The sequence below is a fragment of the Dermacentor andersoni genome, chromosome 1, assembly GCF_023375885.2.
Source record: "Dermacentor andersoni chromosome 1, qqDerAnde1_hic_scaffold, whole genome shotgun sequence".
Classification (NCBI taxonomy): domain Eukaryota; kingdom Metazoa; phylum Arthropoda; class Arachnida; order Ixodida; family Ixodidae; genus Dermacentor; species Dermacentor andersoni.
Window position 1 is genome coordinate 103,183,995 of NC_092814.1, and position 19,060 is coordinate 103,203,054.

Here is a 19,060-nt window from a genome sequence, read left to right on the forward strand (position 1 = left end):
TATTGGCTGACATGTAGATAAATCATTTGCTTTTTGTTTTCTTTCGTTTCGGTGAATCGTTGAACAAGAAGCAGCGGAAAAACAGCACGAAACCAGGCGATCACCGCCCGCCGCCGCAGAAGCAGGCGGGCAGAGAACGGTCCCTAGCAGTAGGGTCGTCGCGCCCCTGGCGGCGGTGAAAGGCGTAACTCTTGGAGAAAAACTACCATTGCTTCCGCGGCGAATGCGAAGGCCGTAAGAAGGAAAGCGCGCGCTCCCCTAGAGACCGGCCGTGGTAGGGCATGCAATACTTCTGGACGCAGTCCTGACGGGACAACAAGAAGGTAGTTGGCGCGTACTGCTGAGTTCTTCTTTACGAGTAGGTTGTTTTGAAGCGAGAACGAAGACAATCCTCGCTTAAATGCCCTAGGGACAACGTCGGTGTGCCCTTCCAAATACTCGACGAGGTTTTTCAACTCCGGGTCTGCTCGCTGCTGTTCAGCGAAGTCTTCCCGCTTAAAATGTCAAGGATGGCGTCGTCATCTTCGTCATCTTGCGGCGGCAAGTCAATGGGGGCGCATGACAGGCAATCGGCATCAGAGTGTTTTCGTCCGGACTTATAGGTTACAGTGATATCATATTCTTGCAATCTTAGGCTCCAGCTTGCCAGCCGTCCTGAAGGATCCTTTAAAATCACTAGCCAACACAAGGCGTGATGGTCGCTGACGACTTTGAATGGCCTGCCATATAGCTAAGGGCGAAATTTCGCTGTAGCCCAAACGATGGCGAAGCATTCCTTTTCGGTTGTAGAATAATTGCCTTCCGCTTTTGATGACGACCGGCTAGTGTAAACTATCACGTGTTCATGTCCATCTTTTCTCTGGACTAGGACGGCACCGAGGCCTAGGCTACTGGCGTCGGTGTGGACTTCGGTATCGGCGTCCTCCTCGAAGTGCGCAAGTTCGGACGGCGACTGCATGCGTCGTTTGAGTTCTTGAAATGTGTCGGCCTGCGGCGTTTCCCACTTGAACTCACTTGACATCACATTTAGTTAGCTGTGTCAGCGGCTCAGCGATGCGTGAAAAGTGCTTGACAAAGTGCCTGTAGTAGGCACACATGCCAAGGAATATACGCACTACCTTCTTGTCGGTGGGCTGTGGGAACTTTGCGATGGCAGCTGTCTTCTGCGGGTCGGGGCGGACTCCAGACTTGCTGATGATGTGGCCTAGGAACAGAAGCTCAACGTAAGCGAAGCGGCACTTTTCTGGCTTCAGAGTGAGCCCTGATGACTTGATGGCCTCTAGTACAGTCGCAACCCGCCTAAGGTGATTGTCGAAATTTCCGGCGAAGACTACAACGTCATCCAAGTAAACAAGACAGGTCTGCCACTTCGATCCTGCTAACACCGTGTCATCCCACTTCTGACATCTGGTGGAGGTGCTGGTTCGTTCATGTACCGCACGCCCCCGACAAGCCATGATCCAAGCCCAGACCGCAAAGACAAAACCTACGTCGTCCCGGATCATCGAGCAAGTCGCAGACTGCAATAGCTACCTCTGGAACACGGACTTCTACCCGAGACGACTAAGAAGATCGTGGCCAAGACAACCACAATGGCTGCCTCAGCGTCTCCCGTTATCCTGCAACAACCTCGGGACCCACCAACCTTTCATGGAGCAGCGACTGAAGACCCGGAATCCTGGCTGGAGACCTACGAACGAATCGTGACTTTCAACAACTGGGACTCCGACGAAAAGCTGCGGCATGTATACTTTGCCTTAGAGGACGCCGCCAGAACATGGTTTGAGAACCGTGAGTCGACCTTCACAACATGGGACCTGTTCCGTAGTGGCTTCCTGTGCACCTTTACGAGCGTTGTGCGCAAGGAAAGGGCCGAAGCCATGTTAGACGCCCAAGTGCAGCTACCTAACGAGAACGTTGCGATCTTCACGGAAGAAATGAACCGTCTGTTCCGCCACGCCGACCCGGATATGCCCAAGGAAAAGAAAGTCCGCCTTCTCATGCGTGGTGTGAAGGAAGAACTTTTCGGCGCAATGATACAAAGCCCACCAAAGACCGTAGAAGAGTTCCTTCACGAGGCCACCAGCATCGCGAAGACACTCGAAATGCGGAACCGGCAATTCAACCGCCGCACGAACTCTACCAACTACACAGGAGCTCAATCACTGGCCACCGACGATCTCCGTGAGACTATCAGAGCGGTTGTACGGGAAGAGCTGCAGAAGTTGTACCTCAGGTCGCAGCCTCAAGTAGCCTCAATCGTTGAAATCGTCAACGATGAGCTTGAGCGATCCCTTGGAGTTTCTGAGGTGCAACCAGAATCACTGCTGCCTCAGCCGGAAGCGATGACCTACGCCGCCGTCGCCCGCTGTCAAGGCCCCCCTGCACAACCGCGCCAGGGCCCTTTAATGCCACAATTTCGTCGTCCACCGCCGTCGCCGCCAGCACACCTACCCGTCGCCCAGCGCCGCTACGTGAGGAAGACGGACATTTGGCGGGCTCCTGACCACCGCCCGCTCTGCTACCACTGCGGAGAAACGGGTCACGTCTATCGCCAATGCCCATACCGGGAGATGGGACTGCGAGGGTTCGTTGTGAACGCGCCGCGACCACAGCTTGGTGAACGACCTCGCGATATCGCCGACTACCCCGCACCTCCACCAGATGTCACGTGGTAGCGACGTATAAAGAACACAGTAGCAATATTGTGAAAGAAACTAACTTTTATTGGGCAAACCTGTGCCCACAAAAACAGGCTAGACTCAAAGAACGGCGACAACGGTGAACACAGTCGGCGATCGTCAAAATCTGATCAGTGGGTCAAGCGCGTCGGCTTTTATACAGCAGTCGTCGAATGTTCCAGACTAATCGCTGGGACCCACGTGTCTTCCACAAAGTTCTACACCATTTGCGTCACGCGGTGAAATCAGATAACACAAGGTTCGGCGACAACAGACAGTGGATAGAAGCATCAATAACGTTCCAGAAACTTTCAATACATGCAGGCGCGTCCCGCTCTGTGCGATAACATTTGTTAGGCGGCGAAACGTGGTCGCCCGATAAAGACAAGTACACATGTCAATATGCGCTCAAAACTTTCAAAGCTAATTTTCTCAAAATGACTTTTTGGCTGGTGAGGCTGCTTGTTCCAGCCATATCTCTGTAATCGCTCATCAGATTTCCAGAAGTTTTTTTTTTATGTTGTATCTGAATAAATTTCTGAGGGCAAGACAAGCCCATTTTTTATATATTGTGTCTGTGATTTGTGATATTTAATCAAAATTTGATTGATAAATTCTTAACCACCAACACTAAATTTGGTGGTCTGCTAAAATTTTTCAGCAAGGAAATTTAACAAAAGGGCTCTGTCTTGCCCTGAGGTATCTATCTGAGAATCATCATAGTGAATTTCACAGTTGCAGCACCTTTTGAAAATTCTCCAGGCCTGGAATGAGAAAACCATGTGCACCATTCTGACATATTGCTGTAACCTGAGAACCAGTGAACATAACTGCATGAAATTTCGTAGTTCTACTAATGCTTTTGCTATGAATCTATCCTGAAAATTTTATCAAGATATCGCGACAAACAAAAGAGTTGGTATCCAAGGGTAGCCTCCCCCCTTAAAGGTCTCCAGTGCTTTTGCACTGAATGTATTCATGCTTTTTGCAAATGTTTGCGAGCCTCATTGAATGCCAATTTTGTTGGTTAGATTGCAACTCTGAAAGAGATTATGGCTAGGCTCTTTATTTGCTGAATGACTGCCACTGTTCTGGAAAGTGAATAAGAGCAGTGATCGAATATTGTTTCAGGCTCAATCACCAGAAATATGTGAAAGTTGCGGTTTTGCTGTGTGACACTTTTTTTTCTTGTTTACTCCAACATTTTTTTTTTTGTACTTAGGCCAGACTCTTTGTTATGACCTGTAAATAACTCACACCAAAACTTGTTTGAAGCTTATTGGTATAAAATTACAGCATTTGAAACAAGCACTTAAAGTACACCTCTTGGGTCAGTGGTATTGCCAAGGCATTTAATAGAGGTATACGCAAGCGTTATCAGTCATGATTGTCATCAGGTTTGGCCATAGAGGATCAGTGGAATGCTGCTTTAGACAATATTGCATAATTGACATAGGTTGTAGTTGTATGCAGAATTACGAAAACATGCATGATGTGCAATTAGTGTTTTCTCTTCTTTTTTTTATCAGCATAAGAATCCTTCCTCACCAGCAAGACACGGGTGCATTCTTTGTTGCTGTACTAAAGAAAACGGCACCGAAACTGCCATGGGAATCTCAACACAAAGACAAAGGTGTGGGAAAGGCTCCTCTTGGCAAGTACAGAAATTCTTATACTGTGGTGCTTATATGCAGGCCTAGGCTTCAGAAGTACAATGACACATGTGAAGTGACCAGGCATTACAAGGATGGACAGAATTGAACTGGCAAGAATCTTTGTACAGAACATGCTATTGGGGCTATTGAAATTTATTACTGTTAAAAGTGTATCATGACTTGAATCGCTAAGTGAAGCACTATGTATAAGCTTGTGTGTGGGTCAGTATACTATACATGGTGACTGGTGGGGTACTTCATGAGGTTTGCAGGACTACTAGCTAGCTGAGCTCTGGTCACTGGCATCTGAGGTCATGGTAGGTTGTACAATCAATCAAGCAGTCATTGTGATATGTACTCTGTGCAGTTTGCTGCTTTGCACATGGAACAGCCATGATGGCGAATTAGTTGTGAGGGGAATCACCATGCACATCTCATGTTTAAGCATGCCATGAGATTAGCATATTTCTGCACCAGCCTTTCTGACATAGAAATTCCTGTCACACGTGCAATAGGTAGCACTGTGACAGCTAACAGATAATACTTCTAGTATGATGCATAATAGAAGTATGTGAATGTTGTAAGTTAAGCTCTAATCTTGTCGTGTAAAAGGAATGTCCCAACTAGTGTTGCCATATTCAGAGAAAATGCACATGGCTGCTTCCAGTGACATGCCGTGGTACCGCTGGTTCTTCCTGCATTGTGACTGTGCTTAAAGGGACATTTCAAGCACAGCAGCTTAAGCTGGATTGGTAAATTAGACATCTAGCAGACAACAAACATAAGTCTTACCACGAGCAGAGTCACGGTAAGCTAGAAAAGACGCAGCAGTGAAAATAGTGCTTGAAGTTCCCTTGCTAGGTCCTGGCATCATCGTATCTGCACATTGTCTGCTTGCTAATTAGTGGTTTATTAGCTAACAAGGGTTGCACTGCATTCTGTAGGAACCAAAGTTTCAACCTAATGATGAATTTTTAAGAAGTTTAGCTGAGCAAGAATAGCCCAAACATGTGAACATTGAAATCTGTGTTGTCAGACTAACTTATCAATGCTGCTGGTTTGCTGTGAAATTCAAGAAGAAAAGTGTTTTTCTTCATTTTCTCCACTAATAAACTTTTCTGCAAAATAATTGCAAATCGAGCGAAGATATCTTCGACCTGGCATGAAACAGTATCTTTTGTCACCCACTCTCAAATTCAACAAAATGGAATTCCTTTTGTCATTGAAGTTTGTTTTTATTCCGATTGTACGACCATTTGGTAAATTTTATGGCCCCTTCTGTATTACCAAAATTCGTAGCAACTGTACATATTTGCTTAAAAGGTTAAATTTCAATATAGCGCAGTTTCTATATACAGTAAAAGCTCATTAACTCGAACTGAAAGGGGAAGCCGCTTCAGTTCGAATTAACGAAAGTTCGAACTAATGAAAGTGAAGGAGAGCAACAGTACACTGCAATTTGGAAGCAGTAGGGCATGTCAGAAATTTGGCGTGTCAGAAAATGATGGCGTGTGCCGCAGGCACACGACATCTTCAAGTTGAAGCTCCGAGTCTGGCTGTGCCACACCACCAATGTCCACCGAAACGAACGTTAGCCGAGGCTTAGCACCATCACAAAGAATCGCGATGGCCGATACCTCCTAAGCTGAAAACAGACGTGCACAACCGATAAAGACTGCCGAGACAAAGATGCTGAACATGTGAAGGTGGCGAAGGCCCCGATTCGTTGGTTCTTGATTGCAAGCGCAGCTGCGGCGCACTTGATTCGCTGTGTTTTGGTGCTTGCCACGCCATCTGCCGCACATTAGCAGCTACACAAGATTTGCAAAGCCTCCGAGATTCGCAACGGGCAAGAAGTCTCGGAGGTTACGTAAAACGGAGAGGTGGCAGCCGCCGCTGCCTTTTCTCGCCGTTCTCTCCATTCCAGACACAGCTTTGTGTCCGACTAACCGACTCAATACGTATACACTTCAAACAGGTACTGCCAGCGTAGGTCACACCACACGGCTAATAGGAAGGGTGCAGAATAAGCACGGAGGTCTCCATGAGGCAGAATTGATAAGACTGGTACAGGCGTTTTCTGTCAGTAAAATCACATTCTCTCTTCCCTATCTCCACTTAACTAGGGCCGAGGAAGATAAAGTTAATTCACTGATACGCAGACTCTACAAATTTGCCCTTGGAGTACCAAGTAGAGCTTCCACTGAAAGACTTTTGGCTACAGGTACCTTGAATACTTTTAATGAGCTCGCAGAAGCCCACCTTACCGCTCAATACCAGCGCTTATTCAACACCCACACTGGTAGGCACATCCTAAACTCCCTAAGTATTGCCCCAGCACCCATGACCAATGAGAAATTCAATATTCCCCACCTGATACATGAGCACTTTCATATCCCTCCTTTCCCTAAGAATATGCACCCTGTTCATCGCGAACATAGAAGCCAACAACGAGCTAAAGCCCTGCAGAAAAAGTTACTCAACTACAAAAACAAGCTCTATGTCGATGCCGCAGAGTATCCGTCTGGACACAAATTCGCCATATCAGTTGTTGACTCCACTGGCAGTATTGCGACGGGAGCATCCATTATAGCCTCTTCGGAGGAGAAGGCAGAGGAGGTAGCGCTGGCACTCGCCGCAACAATACCCAATTACTCTGTCATAGTAAGTGACTCCAAAACTGCCATATACAACTTCGGAGCGGATAGGGTTTGCAGGACAGCCCTAGCCATTCTATCTCACAATCCGCCAGCCCAACATCTGAGTTTAATCTGGACACTGCTCATGCAGGCCTAATCGGCAATGAAGCTAGCGCTGCTCCGTCAACCGAGAAGAAGGCACCATCGACCCTGCAGGTGGGCGCAGCCGAGGCTGCCTCAACCTCCCAGGTCCCTTCCAGCGCTGGCAACAACCAGCGTAGCCCAATCCCACAGGCAGCCCCATTGACATCCGGGCTGGTGGGCGCAGGGGCCTTTCCCTCTGAGGCGAGGCTCTCTCGGGAAACTTCTCGCTCGCAAGAGCACGTGTCCAGCGCCTCACAAGAGGCAATGGACACTACACCTATCGTCACAGCGCTCCAAGTGCCTAAGGGGCGGCTAGGTTCCCTCAAACGCTTCAAAAAGGGCAAAATCCCTGTTACAGGGCCTGGAAAGAGTTCTGTAACATAAGGCATCACTTCTTTTCCTGTATGCACAGCACCAATTTACTTTAAAAATGGATACACAAATAATTCAGTGGAACGTCAGAGGTCTTCTTTGAAACCTTGATGATGTGCAAGAACTCATCCACAAACATAATCCAAAAGTGCTGTGTTTACAGGAAACACACTTAAAATCTTAGCCTTAGCCTAGTTTCCCCGTCACTACTGTCTGAACTTGAATGGGAAGTTAACAACAATCCTTACGGGAGCGACCGTTTCCCCATACTACTAAGAACATATAAAGAAAACGAATATCTACCACAGGCTCCTAGGTGGAAAATCGATACAACCGACTGGGAGAAATTCCGAACTCTCACTAGTATCTCATGGAATGACATGTCTTCTTTAGGAGTTGATGCTGCTGTGCAGTATTTTACAGCCTTCATTATAGATGCCGCATCTAAATGCATATTTGAAGTAAGTAGCTTCGCATGCAAACGGCGCGTCCCGTGGTGGAACGACGAATGTAGGACCGCCCGTAAGAAACAAAACAAAGCGTGGGGGTTGCTACGCGCCTCTCCCACTGCGGAGAATCTTATTAACTTTAAAAAAGCAAAATCCGAAGGCAGGAGAACGCGCCGACAGGCCAGAAGAGAGAGTTGGCAGAAGTTTTTACCAGGTATCAACTCGTATACAGATGAGGCCAAAGTCTGGAACAGGGTTAATAGCATAAGAGGGCGACAAACGTACTCTCTCCCTTTGGTAAACACACAAGGCAATACCCTGCAAGACCAGGCTGATGCTCTCGGTGAACACTTCGAGCGCGTGTCTAGCTCCAATCACTATTCGGAGAACTTTCTTAAATATAAAGCAATAGAAGAACTCAAGCCTCTGAATCGGAAATGCATGCCAAACGATCCTTATAATCATGCTTTTACCATTGCTGAACTTAAAGCTTCCTTATCAGCATGTCGGAGCTCTGCACCGGGCCCCGATAGAATCACGTATGATATGCTTAAGCACCTGCACTCCGACACACAAACCACGCTACTCACACTTCCCAATACTATCTGGGCTGCTGGTTATCTCCCATCAAAATGGAAGGAGGCTATTGTGATCCCTGTTTTGACGCATGGTAAAGACACTTCATTGCTTACTAGCTACCGTCCTATAGCGCTTACGAGCTGCCTCTGTAAGCTTTTTGAAAAAATGATCAATCGCCGTCTCATACATCTCCTAGAGTCCAGTAAAATGCTTGACCCATTTCAATGTGGTTTTCGGGAAGGGCGCTCTACAACCGACCATCTTGTGCGCATCGAAGCGAGCATTCGCGATGCCTTCGTGCACAAGCAATCTTTCTTATCTGTATTTCTGGATATGGAAAAAGTGTACGACACAACCTGGCAGTACGGAATCCTGCGCGATCTTTCCGCGCTAGGTATCCGCGGCAATATGTTAAATATTATAGAAAGCTACCTAGAGAACCATACATTTCGAGTGAAAATAGGTCCTGCACTGTCGCGTACATTCATACAGGAAACTGGGGTACCCCAGGGTGGCGTACTCAGCTGCACGCTCTTTGTCGTAAAGATGAACTCGCTTCGTGCATCTTTACCACCAGCTATTTTCTATTCTGTCTACGTAGACAATATACAAATAGGTTTCAAATCCTGCAACCTCACAGTCTGCGAGAGACAGGTACAGCAGGCCCTAAACAAGGTGTCCATGTGGGCAGACCAAAATGGATTTAAAATCAACCCCCACAAAAGTTCTTGTGTTCTTTTCACAAGAAAGAGAGGCCTGGTCCCAAGTCCTTTTCTAGAAATGGGCGGACAACAAATTCCTTTTAACAAAGAGCACAAATTTCTAGGTGTTATACTTGACTCCAAGCTTAGTTTCATTCCACACATAAAATATCTAAAAACAATATGTCTAAAAACAATGAACTTACTTAAAATCCTATCCCACACATCATGGGGTAGTGACAGGAAGTGTTTACTGAATCTTTACAGGAGCCTAGTTCGATCAAGATTAGATTATGGTGCCGTAGTTTATCACTCTGCCGCCCCGAGCGCGCTAAAGATATTAGACCCTGTTCACCATCTGAGAATCTGCCTGGCCACTGGTGCATTTAGAGCAAGCCCCGTTGAAAGTCTGTATGTCGAGTCGGATGAGTGGTCACTCCATTTTCAGAGAACATACATCAGCTTTACCTATTTTCTGAAAGTGCGCTCTAATAAGGAACATCCGTGTTTCACAACCGTTAACGAATTGATGTGTGAAACACTTTTTCGTAATAGACCCTCTTTGAGATTACCTTTCTCAATACGTGTAAGAGAACTTAGCGAAGAAATGGACGTCCCACTTCTTGAACATCGCCTAATGCCTGCAGCTAAGCTATTGCCACCCTGGCAGTGGCAGGTGATAGAATGTGACGTATCCTTTGTAGAGATCACAAAGCATGCTCCTGAGCTTGAAATTGCCATGCATTTCCGTGAGCATCAATTGAAGTACTCCTGCTCCGAATATTACACAGACGCGTCAAAATCACATGCTGGCGTATCCTACGCTGCTGTTGGTCCCTCTTTTACTGAATCTGACATGTTGAACCCCATAACAAGTATCTTCACTGCAGAAGTCTACGCAGTACTGAGTGCAGGCAAACATTTAAAGAAACTGAAACTTGAGAAAGCCATCATATTGACAGACTCGCTAAGTCTTGTAAAAGCACTCATTTCTTTTCAAAAGCAAACGAATCCTGTCTTCTATGAACTCTACTCACTCTTATGTAACATCTACTTATCACATAGGCATGTAGTAATATGCTGGGTTCCTGGCCATAGAGGAATCGAGGGAAATGTGCTTGCCGACGAGATTGTCAAATCAATAGCATCGCAAGGTATTCGTTCTGCTGCTCTCCCTGCCATAGACATGAAGCCTTTCCTAAGAAACAAACTGCGAACCCACTGGCAACGCTTGTGGGACGCTGAAACTAGTAATAAGCTTCACCTAATTAAGCCGAAGTTAGGTTTCTGGCACCCAACTACGAAAACACGAAGAACAGATGTCCTATTCACTAGACTGAGAATAGGATACACATTTGGCACTCATAACTTTCTCTTGACCGGTAACGAGCCTCCAACCTGTGGTAGATGTGGCGACCGGCTGACCGTCCTCCATGTCTTCCTGGAGTGCCGGGAAGCCGAAGGAGACAGGAGGAAACATTTCCCTTTTGCATACCGCCATTGTATTCCCCTGCATCCGGGTATGTTTCTTGGGGACGAACCGCTTTTTTAAGACCGAAGCAGTCCTCGCCTTTTTGAAAGATGTTGTGCTCCATGTCACAAACCCATTAATTTCATAGTGCATCCTCTTTCCAGAGGATGCCGCTGTGATAGTTTTTTTATATAGCACATGCCTCTAGGCCCATGTGCCTCAAGGGTTCTAACGAGGTCATTATGTTCTAGTGAATTTTAGAAGCTTATGCATTTTTTTTTTTTATCGTATCATTATTTTGCAATGCGCCTTAATGCTCATACTACTCATCATTTGTCATCGGCATAATTTTATTACACGTACATTTTACGCACTTTACAGTGACTATATTTTAGGCCCCTTTACAGCCACATCACATCAACTTCATAGAACCCATCACCCCACTAAGAAATCACTAACATTTGCATGGCGCTCTTTGGCCATACCTGGCCCTTGCACCAATAAAAACCACACATTCATTCAAATTTTGTCCTGCTAGCAGAGCGGACCTTAACCACATTATGTGGCAATGCAAGAACCACTCCTCTCCCCCTAACCATTTGTAGAGTTTTAAAAAGTAGGGAGCTGTGGGAGGCTGCCATGCGCAGCTACAACCCCGAACTTCAGGAAGCTATCCTCAGGTGGGCTGAGGTGGTAGAGAAGGCCTACCGCGTGTAGGATAACCTCCCTCACCTTCTTCCCACAGCCCCTTTCCCTTTAAGATGGGATAAATAAAGTTGTCTCTCTCTCTCCTCTCTCTTGCAGGTGTCTCCAAGACCCTTCTTAGTGTTCCTTTTTGTCCGTCGTCCCTTCTTGCTCTCTGCAGAGTCATAGAATTGTGCCCTGTCAACACGCTCTTTGTCCAACCTGTCGAGGGCAATATTACAAAACAGACCAGGAACAATTCCAAGGGCCTCCAGAACAGCTTTTCTTGCAGAATTACTCTCATTGTAGTAGGCTACAGCATTGTTAGTTGCTGTCTTCAATGTGTCAGCATTGACAAAATTTTCTTAGGGCAGCAGCACCAGAAGAGTTGGTTGAGCGACTCATTGGTGTTCTGTGTTCGTCCATGAATACATTTGCTCAGAAAACTGATTGCCTTTGAAAGTTCTCTTTCTGCTCCATTTGCTGGACGATCGTGCCATCTTCTGGGCAAGTAATACATTTGAAACTCGAAACAAAGGCGACCACGACCACGTGAGCAAAAGCAAGAGTTTGATGTAATAGTTGTTTTCTACATAGGACTATTACGTCAAACTCTTGCTCCGAGTTGTTAACAAATACGACTTCACCCTACCATCTGCTAGCCGCCTGGTTAGCTCAGATGGTAGAGCGGCTGCCCCAGAAAGGCGGTGGTCCCGGGTTCGAGCCCCGGATCGGGACAAATTTTTCATCAACTGCAATGCTTTCCTTTTGAGGAGCCCGTATGGGATTCCTTTGTGGCAATAGCTATGATTGGGTGTATGTCTCATTTTATTTTAATTAATGTGATTTTTTAGTACAAATCATTTAACATTTTAGTACAAATCATTTTTAGTACAAATCAATAAACAGTCGTCAACCGTTTATTTGGACCTCACGGTGACTGCGGAAATGTCCGAATAAACAGGTGTCCGAAAAAGCAGATTAAGAACAAAAAAAGGAATCCTTTATTTCCACGCACTTATTCGGGCTCGGCATTAGGCTTGAAGAAATCGTGAATGTGCCTTTGCACGCTGTTCCGTTTACGCGCAATCAGATAAGCCTGAATCTCTGAGAGGGTCATACAGTCACTATAGGCGGCTGAAAGCACAGTCAGTGCTTGTACATGCTCTCCATGCAACGACAGCGTAGCACATGGGGCATCATCTTCTGACTCGGAGTCATCGTCCGGCGTGCAGCAGAAACCTAACAAATGATCTCACCGGCGTCGAGTTCTGCGCATGTCAGTACAGCAGTGTTAGCACCTGTGAAACTGTCAAATGAGACGGTGTCCGGAATTGCAATGCAACCACTGCGCAGGTCTCGGCAGAACATTTTCGGCGTCAGTAGGGAGCACATAGGAAGGCGACAAATCCTAGGCCTCCCGGCACCCGCTTGCCGGCACTCCCCAGCGCAGTCTGCGCGGGCACTGTCGGCGCCATTAGATACTTGACGCGATGTTTCCGTATGCCGCGTTGGATCACCGCAACCTCAACACAGCACACAATGCAAACATCACCACGCCGTCACGCCGACACCAGTCGCACAAACGAAAAACGTAGCCTACTCGCAGCATCGGGCATGAAGAAAGAAACAAATCAGCTGCTGGATTGTCTTGACATGGCTTACTAAGCTGAGACCAGAACTGCTGTGGCCACGAACCAGGCAGAAACCAAAGTCATTGCAGAAACGATGATGATGAGCGGGGATTTACAGTAGCACCACTTCGTGGGGCAGCAAGGAGGCTCCGTTCAAAACAAAAATGGCGTTCAGCAAGTCGAACCATGCACCGGTCAGAGTCGGTGCATGGTGCTCTCGATCGAGTTAGCTCAAGGAGTGTCAGAAAAATCAGGCGAGAGGTTGCAAGGTGTCCGAACTTTCGGCAGTTGTTATACATTATGGTCTATGGGGAGAATGGCGGTGCCACGAAGCAGACCAAATAATCGAGCATGTCCGAATTTTTGGAGTCCGAAGAATCAGTCAGCGACAGTACCTACTGCACACACACACACACACAAGCAAAAAAAAAAAAGAAAAAAACCACGCCATAACGAAGAAAAGCGCGGACGACAACGATAAACAAACCGGCCTTCGCCCACCATTTTTAAACGCCAGGGCACACGGCACACTTCGGCGTGACATATGAACCGCTTTGTGCAGGCGTTCGAGGTCGCGCTTCCGCGTGTTTGTTCCTCATAGTGCAGTCGATTTTTCTGTGCCAAAATTGCAAATTCGATTTTTGGGGGGTTTACCCTACCATACCCCCTTAAATGTGACAGGCTGTGTGAACATCTTTTTGGGTGAAGTTTTTGACAGCTCATGCGAATGACAGCTGTTTGTGACTTCCTTCACACTGCAGAAGTGCATCGTGCAACTTCAGTCAAACAAGGGAATTTGTTGCAACCAAGTGTATCTGCCAATTATTTCATCAGTGAAGCAAGCAGCTGGCAGTGTAACTAAATGTTTGCATTATATTTCTGCTAATTAACTAAAAGCACTACAAGAAAATATTGTGAATTTGAAAGTAAAGCTTTCTTAACGAACTCTCTCTGACTTTCCTGACTGTGGCCGCTGTCCTGCTGAATAGGTGCGTGCCTCATCGTGTAGCGTGTGTGTACGTGCACCAGCTTCCGTTATGCGATGGACGTAGGAATTAAACAGGAAAAATACAGTCAACCCCATTTGTGCCTGTTCCATCGTACTGCTCTCAGCATACATCTGTCCTCACTAATATTGCATTGACAAACATCACCTTCATCCTTGTGGCATCACTGTGTGCACTTCTCACAGTGTGCATTCGCATGAACTGCTGTTTGCATCTCGGCTTAGATTGTGAACATTGTAACACAAACAGGAACATTGCTTGATATTACACATTGCATAGATGACAATAAAGACACTTGTACGCATCACATTTAATTTTTTGGCATTTAAGTAACCGCTTTGCGAAAGCATCGCTTCACAGAGATTCTAATATGTGCGTTGGTTCTGCATAATCTTTTTATTTTTGGTGGCATATGTGCGATTAAACAAGCAGTTTTGGGATTCTGCCTAGATTAACCTTTTCAGTGTCTGATTAAAGTATGCAACTAGTAGTTGTAGTACATTGAGTGCTTAAGATAAGTGTTCATTTTCAGATCATGAAGAGAAGCAGGATACTAAAGAGGACAGAAGGTGGGTGTATAAGTTTGACTTTATCATAGGTTCTTTCTGTTTTATGTATACTATATTTTGAGGATGCTATTCTGGTTTTACACTATAACATCTTATTTTACTTATTAAGTTCTTGGATTGTTGCAGAAAGTATAATTAATTTCTTTTTTTATTGCCAAGAGTTAGGACAGTAAAGTACTGCATCCATGTTAGCAAAATGTTTTTTTTTAGTCATTTAGGGTTTTGTCTTTTTTTTTACATACAAGTAGGTGCAGGACAGTAATTGTGGCATTCATTTGCTGTAGTACAATTCCATAAGGTGCAGCGTTATAAAGATAACCATTAGGGCACTATGCTACATTTGCATGCCTTTTTATATACTTCAGTGTAGCCCCAAGGAAGAAACGAAGGATCCAGGGTTACAAGGAAGATCCTTTTGTGTTCCTTTCAGAAGATGACAAGATTTGGAAAGCAGTACGGTGAGCTTTTCTTTTAAGCAGTTTATATAATTGATGGAATAGGGTTTCGAGGCAGGAAACTTAATTGCCAAGGAAAGCAAAAGAACACTTCTGTGAATATTACAAGCAGGTATTTGACTGTTACCAGATCATTGTCATCGTGAGAATATAACTCTGCTTTGATATTTTATCATATCTTAAGAAGCCAACAAACAATGACACCAAGGGCAGCAAAGGGGGAAATTATCTGCAGTTCTTAATTGAATTAAAGAAATGATAAATTAGTTGAAATGAAAGTGGATGAAAAAACAACTGGCTACAGATGGGATACGAACCCATGTCTTCGCATTATGTGTGTGATGCTTCCACCAATTGAGCTACCACAGCGCTGTTTTCCCGTCCACTTTTCTGGGGTATTTATGTTTATCTCCTAAAACTAACCTTGGGAGTGTTAGCCAGCACCGCCACTCACAAATCTTGGAGGCAGATGTGGACCATCCTTTCTGCCGCAGGCGTCAGAAGTACATGATTTATTTAGGTGACGGCAACTGGCTAATAAACCCACACATACTACCTGAAGGCATCAAAGCTGCCGGATTCGAGACGCTTGCTCTGTAATGAAGGAGAAAAAAGGAAACCTAAGGGCCCGATTTTTATTAAGTCATATCATAAGAAGCCAACTGCAGATAATTTCCCCTAGGCTGTCCTTGAGCCAACAGTAATACCAAGGACAGCATAGGGGAAATTATCTGCAGTTGGCTTCTTATGATACAACTTATAGAAGTTGGGCCCCTAGGTTTCCTTCCTTCCCCTTTAATATTTTAGGCACTTAGGTTATTTAGTGTTACAAATGGGTCTTGATCATATCATGAGAAGCCAACAAAGACACCAAGGAAAATATAGGGAAAATTACTTGTATTTGCTAATTGAATTGAAGAAATGATAAATTAATGGCAGTGCAAATGGATGAAAAAACAACTTGCCGGAGGTGGGGAACGATCCCATGTCTTCGCATTATGCGTGCGATGCTCTAACCAATTGAGCTACCGCGGCACGGTTTCCCCATTCACTTTCTTGGGTGTTTATGTGTTACTACTAGAACTAGCCTTCTAACCTTGGGAGTGTTAGCCATGGGTCTTGACTCACTTCATTAGGATAAACTTACTGTTAGTTATTGTATGACTGTTATAAATATTGACTGCAATTGTTTGCCTGCTATTGATACCAAGCATTTCATGTAATCAATAACAAGAGGTTTGATTCCAGTATTGTACTGTGGTACCTCTTTCTGTATACTGCTCCGCAATGTCTTGTTGTTTGTACCAAAAACAAATAAACTGGAGATCACTATTTATAGTCGTTATACCTGTTTCAAATTATTAAAGTAGCGACTTCTAATAGCTGAGACCTACATTCCTTAGTGTGCCATGCACTATAATAATAAATGTCTTTGAGCACTGTGACTTCTATATATGAAGTTTATGCAGCATGTTAGCTTGGATTTGCAATATACAAAAATAATGCAATTAGTTTACTAGAAATGCAAACACCTCTAGTGTAAACTAATTTTGTAGTGGTGCACTTAGGATGTGGCCATAGTGAAAATAACATACACAAAAGCACTGTCCTATCTTGTCCTGTCCTGCACCTTCTCTCACATCCTAAGTGCAGTGCTGCAAAACTAAGTTCAAATTATCAACTCCCCCAAATCCATTTCCAATAAATAATGTCACTGAAAGGTATCATACTAATTGGCATATTTCCAGCAGTTTGCTTTCTCAGAAATGTTGTGTCTAGAGCTGTTGCTTGTCAACTGCTGTCTAATCCAAAACTGAAATGGTTAAAGCAAAATAGTGCCTGGAGTTGTCAGGTTGTTCAACAGAATATTAACAGTGATGATTTCTGATTTAGGAAAAGTTTTTCATTCTAAAAATAGCCATGACAATTTAACTGCATACTGTACTTTGTTTGAGTCACCTAGACATGCTGTTCAACACAAATGTTGAAAATTAGAGCATACGTTATATGCCATTCTTGGAATGTTGGAACTCAGTACGCTGCTGAAGGCTTTAAGTCCTCATGCTGTTGAATTACCCGTCTGGTTATTTGTAAATGGCATTCGAAGTTAAGGCATTGGGCATTTGATGTCATTAAATTCATCCATGACAAGTGAATAAAGGATGGTTTAAATTTGTCTGTTTCTCAGAAAAATTGAGCTGAGTGTATAGTACATTGCATGTTGTAATAGCATAAAAAGTGTTCAGAACTTCTAAAGAGTAAATGAATTTGCATGTTTAGATTTGGTGCCATATTTTGCCAGTATGGGGTAGTAATTGATACAATTACAGATAATCAGCTGTGAAGGACGTGTGTTGGCTTGTTGAAGGCACGCTTTGCCTTTGATTGATTGATCGATTGACTGATTTTATTTATCACACACAAAGTACAAAATTGCACATGAAGTATGGTTGGAAAAGCGGGAAAAAAGCTACATGTAGCTTGACTGGCCCCACCCGCCAGTACCCAGCAGCAGACACTTTAGCAGAAGTAGATAATACAAGTACACAGAGACTGTTAGAGTTTTGATACTTGTTTGTTAAAGAATAACGGACACTTTAGAAATACCAGTAAAAGCTCAATATTGCTGTGATATTATCCAATCTCTGGGGGAGACGCAATCACAATAACCGTATGAAAATATATTGCTCCTATGGGATGTTGGCCAGGAAACCAAAATTAAACATATTATCCAGATAAACATATTATGCAGACTCGTATCGACGAGATTCTACTGTATATTAGTTCATTCCAAATATAATTCATGTTTTTTTATTAATATTTTGCTCATTATAATGCAGCAAGCTCAGCAATTAATATTTCACTGAAGCCAACCCCCTATATGGCAGGAGGCACAGGCTTACAAGTATAGCAAGAGCACCTCACCTCAATGAAGGGGGATTCCAGCCATGGTGCAAAAGGGTCTCACTTCAATAAGAAGGCTTAAGTAGGGACTTTAGATCCAGTGGCCTGATCAGGGATGGATGTGCTGCGCCAATTGCGGCATCTTGTGCCAAACCACCGAGCTGCGCCATCTTGCGCCAAAACACTATGCTAAATTTTGCGGGATGTTCGTGTTCAGTGGCAATCACACAGCCATGTGTCGGCTATCATTTAGCCCTAGAAGTCGAGCTAAAGCAATCCGTTTCAGTGTCGGGGTCTTTGGGCTGAGGCTCAGCGTCATTGAAGTGAGGGTGTTTCTAGTGGCACATTGCAACTTTGCTGCAGGAAAACGGAATCCTTTCTGCTATAAAATGCATTACAAATGCTTTATATAAGTCATATGCGTTTGCATAATGTGGGGACCAGCTCAAGTTGATTTGAACTGGCATGTTATGGGGCAGTTGGGAAAGAAAGCTGCGCTTTCAGCTGAACGTATAAGTCCTACAATCTGTCGTGATACATTATAAGGCTCGCTTGCACACCTTATTGGTACATCTGTGTCGATTAATGGCGAGCACCATGTGTGTAGCGGTAAAAGATATTTCGCACGTGCATTTGAAACTTCTTGACCAGAAATATATGATGGCAACTGTAATCATCACTCAAGTTTGCACTCCAGGTACTTTACATTCAGCACAACCACACCATACAAAATCACACTTTCGCGGCCACAAAACGTGAACCGAAGATGCAAAGTTTCAGTTTTAGTCTACCATAGCGGCCGAATGGCGGTCTGAAAGGCTTGGAGAATATGCGAACGACGGGAATCGCATCCACAGAAGTGACGTTCACGACGCGACTTGTGCAGATTGAGTCCAAAAATTTTAAGAAACCATCGTTTGGCATTCAAAATATTGGTTGCCATTTTACATTGACTTTATCGGGCATCCCTAATAATTGATCTTGTGCAAAATATTGGTCAGTGATGCTGATTGCGGTGGCACTGAGCTTATTTCTCTCATTATTCTTTTTATAGAAAACATGCAATGACCAACAAATTAACTTCACATTTATTCTGTCATACTCTGCTATGCCAAC

At 44.7% G+C, this 19,060-nt stretch overlaps 1 protein-coding gene and 1 non-coding gene across 4 annotated transcripts in view; both read left to right on the forward strand.

Moving 5' to 3' along the window:
• The window catches only part of Nsun2 (tRNA (cytosine(34)-C(5))-methyltransferase Nsun2), a 162,008-nt gene that overhangs the window by 80,693 nt on the left and 62,255 nt on the right, over positions 1-19,060 (forward strand). For 2 of the 3 annotated variants that reach the window (XM_055061851.2, XM_055061849.2), the window contains exons 12-14: positions 4,211-4,335; positions 14,549-14,585; positions 14,951-15,043. In XM_055061851.2, the coding sequence (XP_054917826.1) occupies positions 4,211-4,335; positions 14,549-14,585; positions 14,951-15,043 (255 nt within the window). The remainder of the gene's footprint in view (positions 1-4,210; positions 4,336-14,548; positions 14,586-14,950; positions 15,044-19,060) is intronic. The other variant, XM_055061850.2, reaches the window with a different exon arrangement.
• TRNAS-AGA (transfer RNA serine (anticodon AGA)) lies at positions 12,040-12,114 on the forward strand. The gene has a single exon. It is a non-coding gene; the product is annotated as a tRNA-Ser (tRNA).